The sequence below is a fragment of the Trachemys scripta genome, chromosome 3 (assembly GCF_013100865.1).
Source record: "Trachemys scripta elegans isolate TJP31775 chromosome 3, CAS_Tse_1.0, whole genome shotgun sequence".
NCBI lineage: Eukaryota > Metazoa > Chordata > Testudines > Emydidae > Trachemys > Trachemys scripta.
This window is the reverse complement of record NC_048300.1, coordinates 46,484,681-46,496,204: the sequence shown is the minus strand read 5'-3', so window position 1 is coordinate 46,496,204 and position 11,524 is coordinate 46,484,681. Positions and strand designations below refer to the sequence as shown.

General features: G+C 42.0%; 1 protein-coding gene across 1 annotated transcript in view; it reads right to left on the bottom strand.

Moving 5' to 3' along the window:
* Window positions 1-6,251: 6,251 nt before the first annotated feature.
* Window positions 6,252-11,524, bottom strand: part of TGFB2 (transforming growth factor beta 2) — a 75,652-nt gene continuing 70,379 nt past the window's right edge. The window contains exon 7 of the mRNA XM_034764605.1: window positions 6,252-10,082. Coding sequence (XP_034620496.1) covers window positions 9,924-10,082 — 159 coding nt within the window. The 3' untranslated portion in view covers window positions 6,252-9,923. The remainder of the gene's footprint in view (window positions 10,083-11,524) is intronic.

Here is an 11,524-nt window from a genome sequence, read left to right as displayed (position 1 = left end):
TGGGATTCAAGAGAGCTTGGTTCTATTCCTAGCTCTGCCACTCACCTACTGTGTGGAAGCGACTTTTCTCTATCTCAGTTACCCCATCTGTAAAAGGGGGACAGTAATGACCTTCGTGAAGCCCTTTGAGAGCTAGAGTTAAAAAAAAGGCTCCATAAGAGCTACGTATTGTTATTAGGAGTGGTCAGAGAGATGGGCCCAAGCCACAAAGGTTGGGTCCAGATTTAGATCCAAACTTTCCTAAAATTCAAGATGTGTTTGATTCTGAGGTTTCGATCTGGTGCAGGAGTGTTGTAAAACACTGGGCCTTATTTCCTGGCCTCACTCACGTGACATGGCTCAGAGTTAAAGCGCTTGCTCCTGTCACAGGCAGAAGCCAATGTCCACTGTTAATTTTTTTTTTTAAATCACATGCAGATAAAACATTAACACATCCCAATCCCCACAGACGAATACAGCCAGTGAATAAAACATGCCAATGGAGATGTCTAGGATGCAGGTCAGGGTAGATGTCCTGGATGTGCCTGACGGACAAGAGGATTATGTTCCTGATGTGACTCAGCTAGCAGCAATTATTATCTCTGCACCCCAAGAGCTTTCTGATCACACGGCAGGTTCTCGGAGCTAGGCACACAAATGAAATGCGCTAAGGAAATCTATGTCACTCTACTCCTGCAAAGCTTAACGACTAAAAAAGTAAAAGCTGATCATCTACATGCGAGAGCTGAGCCTGAGCCAGACCGTTTCCCTAGAGTTCGGGGGTGCTCCCACCTGGAGTCCGAGTTTGCCCATCAAGGAGTTATGGATCAACTGCTAAATTCACTTCCCCAAAGTTTGAGTCTGGGGTGCAAGCTGGTTGGGGGAGTCCCCACCCCACGTGGCAGCTGCAGTGCGGTAAAGAGGCTGGTCCTATCCCCTGAGCCCTGTTTGGTTTGTGGGGAAGATAGAGGGGAGGAGCTGGCTTCTGTGCATCCCAGAGCCCCGATCAGTTGCCAGCCCATCTGCTGTTGGGTGATGAGGATGCCACTGCAGAGGAGGAGCTCAGCCCTGCAAAAGAGAGCACAGGCCACTGGCCACCTGATCAGCTCTGGGCCTGATGCTGCTGAGAAGGGGCCTGCAGGGCAGGGCTGGGAGGAGACTGCACAGTATGGCTTGCAGGCAGTGGGATACGTGGCTGCTGTGACAGTCTGAGCTCATGGCAGAGTTAAGCCCAGAGAACAGCCTACACCAGGCCCACCCCAGTAGGTCTGCCTGCCTATAAACAAATGGAGCCCAAAGGTCAGGATAATTAGGAGAAAGTACTATAATCTGGCCTGACACTGAAGGAGCCCGAGGGTGACCATATTTCCCAAAGGGGAACTAACTCAAGCTCTCCTCCCCCCCCCCCCCCCCCCCCCCGCCCCGGGTTGGCCTAAGCCACTCACCCAAGCCCACGACCACCACCTCCCACGTGAGGCTGGCATCACTATTTGCCCGAGCCCTGCCTCCCGCGCTGCACGGGGCTGGCATCACTGCTCCCCCTCCACCACCCATTCCACCACACCCGACTTTTTGACAAAAATGGACATTTGTCCCATTTGCTCTTCCCAACTGATCAAGTTGGCAAGAGCAAATGGGACAAGTGCCCACTTTAGCCAAAAACATCGGGACGGCCAAGACAGGGCTTAAAAAAGGGACCGTCCCAGCCAAAACGGGACGTACGGTCACCCTAAGCCCAGACAGGATGAGCACAGTTAGCTGGCGGCCAGCACAGCTGCAGGGGTAATGCAGTGCAGCCAGCAGGGATGGGGTGACTGCAGGCAAGGGAAGCCTGTGTGTGAAGCTGGAGCCAAAGACAATGGCATCACAACTAGTTCAGCCAATCAGGCTGAGCTATCCAGCTTCCAGGAGGAAGCTCTGACCAGTATGTGGATTAAAAGGATAGGCCCCTGAAGATGGTGTGGAGACCAGGACCTGGCCACTGCATACTTGTGCCAAATGCAAGTGTAACCCACTCATGAGTGTGTGTTACAAATCCCCCTCTGTGCCCAGTCTGCAGAGGATATGAGTCTGCTACAGCACCACTTAGAGAGCCCTGGCTGACCTGCTCAAGCTGTAGTAACTCATGCTTTTAGGTCTGAAGGTCCACAGGCTAATTCCCAGTGTGTTTGCTAAGCTGACAGCACCATATAACCATCATCTGCTACCCAAAAGAGAAGGAGGTCCTCCTAATCTGGGACTAAGAGACTGAGGCTGGAAGAGCAATTTAGTTGCAGGCGAAGCTTCTTTGTTACCTGTCTGGGATTTTGTGCACAGTATAATTGCTGTGGTTAATTAACCACATGTGAGTCTTGTTAATTGTTCCTTTTAATTGCCCTAGGATTCTGTCCATGCACTAAGTGGCTGATAAAGATGCTGGACTATATCTATGATTGCAGATATTGCTAGGTAAATTCCGACCTGCTAAAAGATTTCTCTATGCCAAGACAAAGGAGTAGGAATTTAGGAACAGTAGGAACCAGTTGCAAGTTTGATAAATACTATAACGAAGACCAAAGTAAAAACAAATACAATTTACTTGTGTCTCTGTTCAGCTTACAGTGCTTTATGTTCACACAATCCATCCTCTATCCATATACTCCTTGCACACATTCAGTGCTCCTGATTTATGTGCACCTGTCTCCTCATACGTGAATTGGCTTTAGTTCAGACCAGACATCTGCAATGATTAATCTCCTACATTGCACATATAGTAGTTTGGGTTTGCTAAAAAATGCTCATTTATTATATTTTGAAAACTTATTTAACTTTTCTCACCAAACCGATGGAAGCAACATATTTTATTACATCTCTGAACACAGATGCAGCTCCCAAATCTTCTTAAATTGATCCAGACCACCTCTAAGATAGCAGGTTACACACTGCAATGGAATGCATAACTTGACCGTGAACTGCTGCATATTTTGTACTTCATATTTACATTTTTCCAAATGGGGGTTGGGGGAGCCATTTTCTTCCAGATAAAGACACTTTCTGCTTTTGCTGGATGAGATAAATCTGTATATCCTTGGACTCTCTGCTGAGATTGCCAACAAGTTTACACTAGGAATTGGACTGAGGCCACCAATTCATTCACACAGGTTCCATCAGCTGGCAACGACATTGTCAGATCAGTACCATACTGCTGGAATTTCAGTCACTAGGTGACAGAGACTTCCCTGAGGGTCATCTTGATTTGTAGAGATACAGTCCTGTAACTACTATTTTAGCAAATGGCAATTCAGATGATTAGATCCCTAGGTGAGATGTGGAGCTGGAGTACTGGCAGTTATGCAAGCATAAGAGCTCATGGCACCATGGCCAAAGAGTCTAGAGGCTAAATTCACTCTAGTCACTCACTTTTGAGTGCATAGGCCTTGGGTGAGCATGAGCCCTCTGCACAGGGGCAAATTTCACCCTGCTAGTGTAAGTGGGTTCAACTAAAGTCAATGGAGCTGTCTTTGCATACTCCAGCAGTGAATTTGGCCATAAAAACTCTCATTATAGATCAGCCTCAGAACCAAATCCCCCAAACTTTGGTAAAACTGTGGATCCAAATTTGAACATTATAGCTTGGCTCTAGGTCCCTGACCTCAGAATCTGAAAAAATGTGGACCTTTTTTTTGGCCTGCACCCACCACTAATTAGCTGCATGAAAATGATGTATAAGAACAATCTTCTGAATCCCACAGTGTGTTTCAAAGCATAAAAAGCACTTTAAGTCCTATTTGCCACTTGCATCTAGTTCCCTTTCTTATGAGTAAACAATCCATGCAACTCACACCTAAAAAGTTTTATCGGGCTCAGCCTATAGCATGTGCAAACATTACAGAAACCCAATGATCACTGACCCCTTCCCGACTCCTGCCAACATTTTGGTTTGGATTAAAACAACAAAAAAGGCAATGTTAGTTTCTTGGACCACCACAATATGTTTTAAGAAGGCTTTATGCCTATGGGGCTCAGTATTAGATTCCAACAGGTTACTTCATTAAACGAGCATATCAAATTTGATTGGGAGTTCTCATCAGCTCTCTGTTCCGTTTAATTTTATTTTTAAACAGATGAAGAAATTACTGTTACACCCATGCCTACTGACAAGCCAACTACATTACTTCACATCTACTTTATAACCACATATAATTACATAACCTCTTGGTTTATTTTCTCCCAGAACTCATGGCTCCTCATAGAATCTATTCCGTCTGATCTAAGAGGCAGATTTTGGCCTAAAAACTGGTTTTCAAGACAGTTACAGAGTTTGGGGTTTTATTCCTATATTGAATATTCTATATTTATTAACCACATTTTGATTCAAGCACTGTAGCACGAGTGTCTCTGTTCAAGTCTGGGTAAGCTGTATTAGTAAAGGGAAAAGACAAGCCCAACACACAGAAATATTCTGCACAAATAGTCTACCTTTAATTATGCATAGCTGTTTGATTACATCTCTTTATGAAGAGGCAGTTCTCATTTTTCAGCCCCACATCATAAAAGCTTTTCTCAGGACATTCTGTTCTCTCTACTTTGTGTCTTTCTAATTATATGCACCGTAATTATTTTTCTAACTAAAAATCCCCATCAACCCCCCATGAAACATTCTTCCCTTGTAGAAATAGAGAAACCAGGACTTCAAAGTGTTTTGACAAACAGGTGCTCTGTAAGAATGTGTATGGATCACTTTTGGTAAGAATGTGATTGGAAAGTCCTATCATTGGCAATTTTACATCAAAAGCAGCATCTTTCAGCAGAACTTCATTTAAATGGAAATTAAAAGCCTAATAATTTTACGTTACTGCAGTTTTATGCCAGTGTAACACCACTGAAATTAATGAAGATCAACCAGTGTAAAACTAGACTAACCCTGGTGAACTGAGTCTTAAGATTATTTTAATGTTCATCCCAAACCTAATTGTTTAAGAAGATATTTACAGTCCTCTGGGTCCATTTGTTATTATTAGCAAAATATGCTAAATAACCAGGTACAAACAGATGGGTTTTTTCTTCAGCACCCAAGGTGTGCATAGTATTTCTTGGATAGTCCCTTAACTTCCACTGAAATCAACAGGAATTGCACTTGCTTTGCACTTCTTGCCATCACCTTCTATGTTTGAAAACACTTTTTAATATACAGTATTCATAAATTCATCTTCAAATGTTGTGGTCTAGTCCTGTGACCATCTCTCACTTGAGTTACGTTTACTCATGTGACTAAGGCTACTGATGATCCAGGGAGTAAAAGTTGTGGTATTGGGCCCCTTGATTCTTAATTGCTCAGATGATGTGATTGTAAATTGCGGAATGGGGTGGGAAAGACTCTTCTCATAACAAACAGTAGAATCAAATTACTTGTCAAGAGAAATAGAACCATGTAACTATTTCTCTGCTATGAACAAACCACTATAAACACAGTGGTTTGCAAGTAGAGTATAACACACACACTTAGCCAACACATGACAGAACTAAGGGGAGGCAGAATTGTGACCTCTTATGAGACTGTGTGGGAAACAGCACAAGACAAGAGCTCACAATGACTATGTAGCTCATCAATGTGAATACTGTACAATTTCAACGAGTTCTATCTAGAGGGCTGAACTGGCCGAGAGCCTTTGTCATGTGGATCAAGAACTGGACTCAGATCACCCACTCATTTCACCTAGCACAACTGAACAGACAGAAGTAGAAATTATTTTGTCACTGCCAGGTTGACCTGGTCTGGATTCAAACCCGTGACCTAGCAGGGAAATCCCCCCCCCCACAATTGGTAAGAGACTGATGGCAGTCTCTGTAGAGAGGTTCTAGGCTGATTGTGTGTGGCGCAGATCAGGGTCTGGCCTCAGCGATGAGGAGATGTAACAGAGGTTTGCAATCCCACTGCCTATGTTGAAACTATGAATACAGAAGACTTTACTCTCCAGGACTGTCAATCCAGAACACCTTTTGCTGGCACTAAACATTTACCTGGAACAATTTGCTGTCAATCAATATCCCTGTATTTATACTGCAATGAAAGGAAAAAAGCACTGCATGGATTATGTAATCTTTGCACTAAAACAGAGCAAAGAAGCGATCCATCCATACAGAGAACAGTTTTTGTTAGATTCAGGCCACAGAATACAATTTGAAGAGCAAGTATGCAAAAATTACTTCCCACATTAGGCTGAGACATATAGTACTGAACTGAGGGATTTCTTATGTCAGAAGAAGACTGCCATATGAATGCGACATAAGCATATAATTGAAATAATTTATTTACCACTAGAGCACCACAAAAACAGACATACACTGTGTTAAAATACAAGGTAATCGGTCATCAAAATACAACACAGCTGTTTTTATGTTCCTTTTTTTTTTTAAACCGTGCCGTCCATACAACTGTATTGCTGCTAAACACACAAAAAATGCTATCCTAACCCAACCAGCTGAGTGCTAAGATTTGTCCCTCAGCCCCACCCCTTCCCTTTGAGGCTGATCCTGTGAGGTACTGAGTATCTCCTGCCCAGTGCTGAGTATCCTTAATTCCCACTGTCTTCATTGCAAGCTGAGGAAATCAGCACCTCACAAAGGGGCGCCATAGTATGCCCCTCTGTGCCTCTTTATTTCCATTTACACCTCATTCTGAGGCTTTGCGCTGAACTTAAATAGCGCCAGGACCTCCCTCGCGCTGCCCCTCTCCACAGGGGTGAGTTTCACCCCAAAGGAGCTCTGGCTGCACTTTGTAGGATCAGGCCCAATGTCCTCTTTATTCACTAACAGGAAATATATGTCTAAAAATAAACCAAAAAATGAAAGATTTAGGAGCTGTAAAATAGAACATTTCAAATACTGTCAGTGCATTTCTGAGGAAAAAATAGAAAACAAAACTTCATCCAATTTGGGGAAAATGACCTAACGCAATTATAAGGCGTTATACACAGATTTTTTAAAAACATCCCCACCTCCCAGGCCCAAACTTCTGGCTGCGTCCAGCAGATAGGGAGTGTAGTTGACATTAATGACATCTCAGATCCTGCTATTTCAAATCATCAAGCTTCAATACCAGGTTTTTGCCACATTTAAATTGATAATGGCAAGTTGGGTTTTTTTTTAATTTGCCCAACCCTTGTCTCCTCCTCCCCACATATAGAATTCTGATATTGAAGCTAATAAAACAGATTAAGGCTAAATGCTGCAAACGCCAGCAATCACAGTGCTCAAAGAGTTTCGTTTATTTCCATTGGTCTCTTCAGGATAGTAAACATGGCTCCTGCAAGTGTTTGGAGGATTGGACCCTTCATTTGTTAATTTCAATTTGCAAAATAATACTAGAAGAACCACACACACATACAAACCCTCATATACCTCCTCTGCACTGAGACAATGGGCAGGGTCAGATTATTCATTATTCATTATGGGCAGGGCTACATTATGATCTCAGCAATGAGCACGGGCTCCCAATGAAGTTAATGGGAACTGTCTGTGCAAATCAAAGGGGTAGAATCCAGACCTTGAGCTTGATTCGCCACTATGTTACTTCAGTTTTACAGCAGTGTTGCTCCACTAAAGTCAAGGGAGTTACACTTCCTAAATTCAAGTTAACACAGTGGAGGATCAGGCCACTAATGTTTTGCTTTAAAGCTTCAGGGGTGAAATCCTGGCCCCATTTCAGTCAATGGCAAAACTCCCATCAATTTAAATGGAGCCAGGATCTCACCCTAGGTCCTGTTCCTGTATTGTATTTGAGGGAATGTGCCCTTTACATCCAATTGTCATGTTTCCTTGCACAATCTTCAAGCTTTGCCATTCAGAACAATTTATAATGTGAAATCAATTGAACTATTCCTTTTCATGGTTTTACACATCTTTGTCTAGCTTAGGGATCTGTTGCTATTCATTTATTTTTAAACACCGGGTACGATGTAGATCTCGTTTTACTCCCTCTGGAATACGATGAAGATTGTTAGGGCCCAAAGGAGTTTGCTAGATTTATGTTCCTTTTTTTTTTTTTTTTTTTTTTTTTTTTTTTTTAAAAAGGGGGGAAAAAAAATGTTTTTTTTGAAGGGAAAAAAAAAAAAAAGATTAAACAAAGACACAGAGCCCGATCCTCCAAATCCTTCCACATGCCAATACTCTCACTAGGCCTCATTTGATGCCACAGAAGTCAATGGCAAAACTTCTGCTGACCTTTGTGGGTGAAGGATCACTCCCATAGACTAACTGCAGGTGAAAAATCACTGCTGTGCAAAAGGCCAACGCAAGGCCTCTAAACTGATTCAGTCCCACTCAAGCCTTGTTTTTAGGGCTTCAGTGACGCACGTGCTTTGTCCTGGCTCTCTGCACAGTAGAGAATTTCCCTGTGTGTAAGGGTTTGTAGGGCGGGGCCCTAGCCTCGTAGCTCTTAGGCTGCGAAATCTTTTCTTAAAAATCTTGCTCCTTTATCCATCTGTTTGACTGTCTTTAGCCGAGAAAATAAAACAAAACAAAACTGGGTTTAAAACTCTGAGTCGCATTGCGATTCACTGCTACAAATGTGGATGAACTAGGATGTGGGGGAGGGGAAGAGGATACTATTTTAATCCATCCTTTTTGTAAAACAAAAGACAAATGGAGTCAGGTAGCTTATGTCATAATGATGAACAATATACAAAGCACATGTATAGCATTATTATAAAACATGTATTTGTAGTGCAAGTCAAAATATAGGGACTCTACTCATACTGGCCAGCTAGAGGGAAACACATGACTGAGTGATCAAAAAGAGCCCCAAATTCAAATTCAAACTCGTGAGAGTTGACAGTATTACAGAATACAAAAATATGGTGAAAATTTACACATTACACATAAAGTACTTAATTTTTTTAATAGTTTACAATAGAGATCTACAGATATGTTTCCAATTAAGCTGGCTTTTACTACCCACCTATTGTAATACTATAGGTATGGTTACATATACCAAAAGAACAAAACATCCCATAGCATAGCTATACAGCAACATATTAAGGTCTGAAGATTAGACCAGTACATGTTAAATATTTCACTGGTTTACTAAACTGACATTTTAATCATTTACAGTAAAAAAAAAAATCTTATAGACTTGTCTTTGAGACTGAAACAGAGTGTCCTTTATTAGTAAGTTTTTCAGTATTTAAAACAAGGGTTTGAGACCTTACAAGAAGCCTCCCTAGGCCGCTGGCATATAAAATAAGGCATTTTTAAGGCAGATTTTCTCAATAGTGTATTAACTGACTTCTGTTTTAATTGAACTAAACTAACCATTATTTTCAGGATCTTTTGAGCTTGAGTTCCCCTAAGCATTAAACATATTTCTGGCAGTTTATTTGGTCTCCACTTTGTCCACATTTGTTTCTTTTTTTCCAATGGTGAAGAAATGTTCATGTGATAGTTTTTACATACAAATAAATAATGCACTGTTAACACTAAAACTAAAAAGAATGGGTAGGATGTCTATCGCATAACAATACAGAGAGATCAAGTAAGGCATGGGACAGATACAGCAACTCCACTTAATGGGATTTTCCTGTTTTTTCCTTTCACATAGTAACACTAACACATTCTTCCAGTGTTTATTTTTTAAAAGGTGTGGTTCTTTTTGTTTTTGTTGTTGTTGTTTTTGGTTTTTGTTTGCTTCTTGTCTATCTCACTAACTGAGTAGGTGAAATGTAGGATAAAGGCCTTCAATGTTTTGTTTCAGATGCCAGTTTTAAAAAAACAAAACAAACAAACTTTCAAACAGTTCGGACTAGTACCGCTTTTCTTCTTCTTCTTTTTAGTTTTTTTTTTTTTATTTTATTTTTTATTTTTTTAACACTGATGAACTTAGGTTTTCTTTTTTCTTTCTTAATCTCTTTTTCTTTCTTCCTTGGTTATTTTTACGCATTTCTTTATTGCTGTTTCAGGGACATCTTTTAGCTGCATTTGCAAGATTTTACGACCATGTTGGAAAGTTGTTCAATTTTGGGTGTTTTGCCAATGTAGTACAGGATGGTGAGGGGTTCTAAATCCTGGGACACGCAGCATGGAGAGGCAGACGCTTCTGGATTTATGGTGTTATACAAACTGAGTACCTAGAAGAAGAAAGAAAAAAACTGTGATGAAAACATTTATCATTGTGTCCACAAATCAATGCCTATCTCCGTCTCTGGCATCACTTGCTCCTATAGGGTTTGAGCCAAAGTCCAGTGAAGTCAATGGAAAGGCTCCCATTGACTTCTATACTCTTTGGATTAGGCCTGTAGCCCTGGTCACACTTTACACTTTAACAATACATCTCATCCCATTTGTCTCCCTTACCAAATACAACTTTGTGCCTTCTACCTCACTCACCCTGTGCCCATCATCAATAGATGCCAACATACACCAAGATATCCTTTCCTGCTTCAACAGACTTCTAAAAACCTGGTCCATACCACTTTCCATCTAGAAATATCATTCCAAACCCTATTCGGTTTTGTATTGTGCTGTGCCAGCTTGTAAACTGTCAGGAGTATGGCCACTGGCACAGATAATTCACTGTACAACACTGTGTGTGACTGCAGGCTTCACAAATTATAACAAATAACACATTTGGTGTTGATGCATTCTTTTGCTTTGGGGATCTCTTATACCCTTGAGGTGCTGTCCCCTTTATTTAGATTGTTAGCTTCTTGGGACAGAGGCCTTGTCCTCTTACTTGGCTGTAAAACACCATGCAATAAAATGATATAAGTAAATAATGTGTGTGCAAAACTTCCATTAATGGTAAATAAGCATAGTCAGAGTTGAACGGAAAGGTTTTTTATCTGCCAAGAACTGAGTTAAGTTCACTTTCTACAATGCTTTAAAGTGTCAGTGATATACAGTAATCAATTGCTGGAGGAGAAGGCACAACCCTAAACTCAGGTCTTGGCAGGTGAGTAAAAGAGGAAATTATTTTTAAACTCTTATTTGCACATACATCGATCTGATTTGTACACAGATATGGGGGTTTGAGGGAACAATGGACTTACGGGTATTTCTCTAGGGACATCCATGGAGACTGGATCCATGTCTCTGGCCGCCGGGGGCTCGCCGCCAGGGAGAGCGGAGAGTCCCGGCCAGGCTCTCCGCCCTGCTCCTGGCGCTCTGGCCGTCAGGGATTGCGGGCCCGCGGTCAGGCTCGGCGCCCTCCCTTGCCGCACGGGGGGAGGGGGGAGAAGGGGAGGGCGGTGGGCGGCAAAAAAGCCAGAGCCGGCCCTGTCTGTATGTTACATTCTGTTAATGTGGTGGACACTGAAAGAGCCATATTTATGCTTTCAGCTTTTAGTTGACTGTTAACTGATGTTGGTTTTGCAAGTGCATCAAAGGAGAAGCGAACCCTTCACTGAGTTAGGCATTGCTTTGTTTTTCTCCCATGCTGCTACATCCATTATTGTTGCTATGGATTAATTGTGACTTTGATAGCAAAACTCTTGCCTGGAACCAACTACGGCCAAGTTAGCAGCTTTCATGCCACATTAGATTCACATGCAGAACGGTTTTCTCTAAGGGA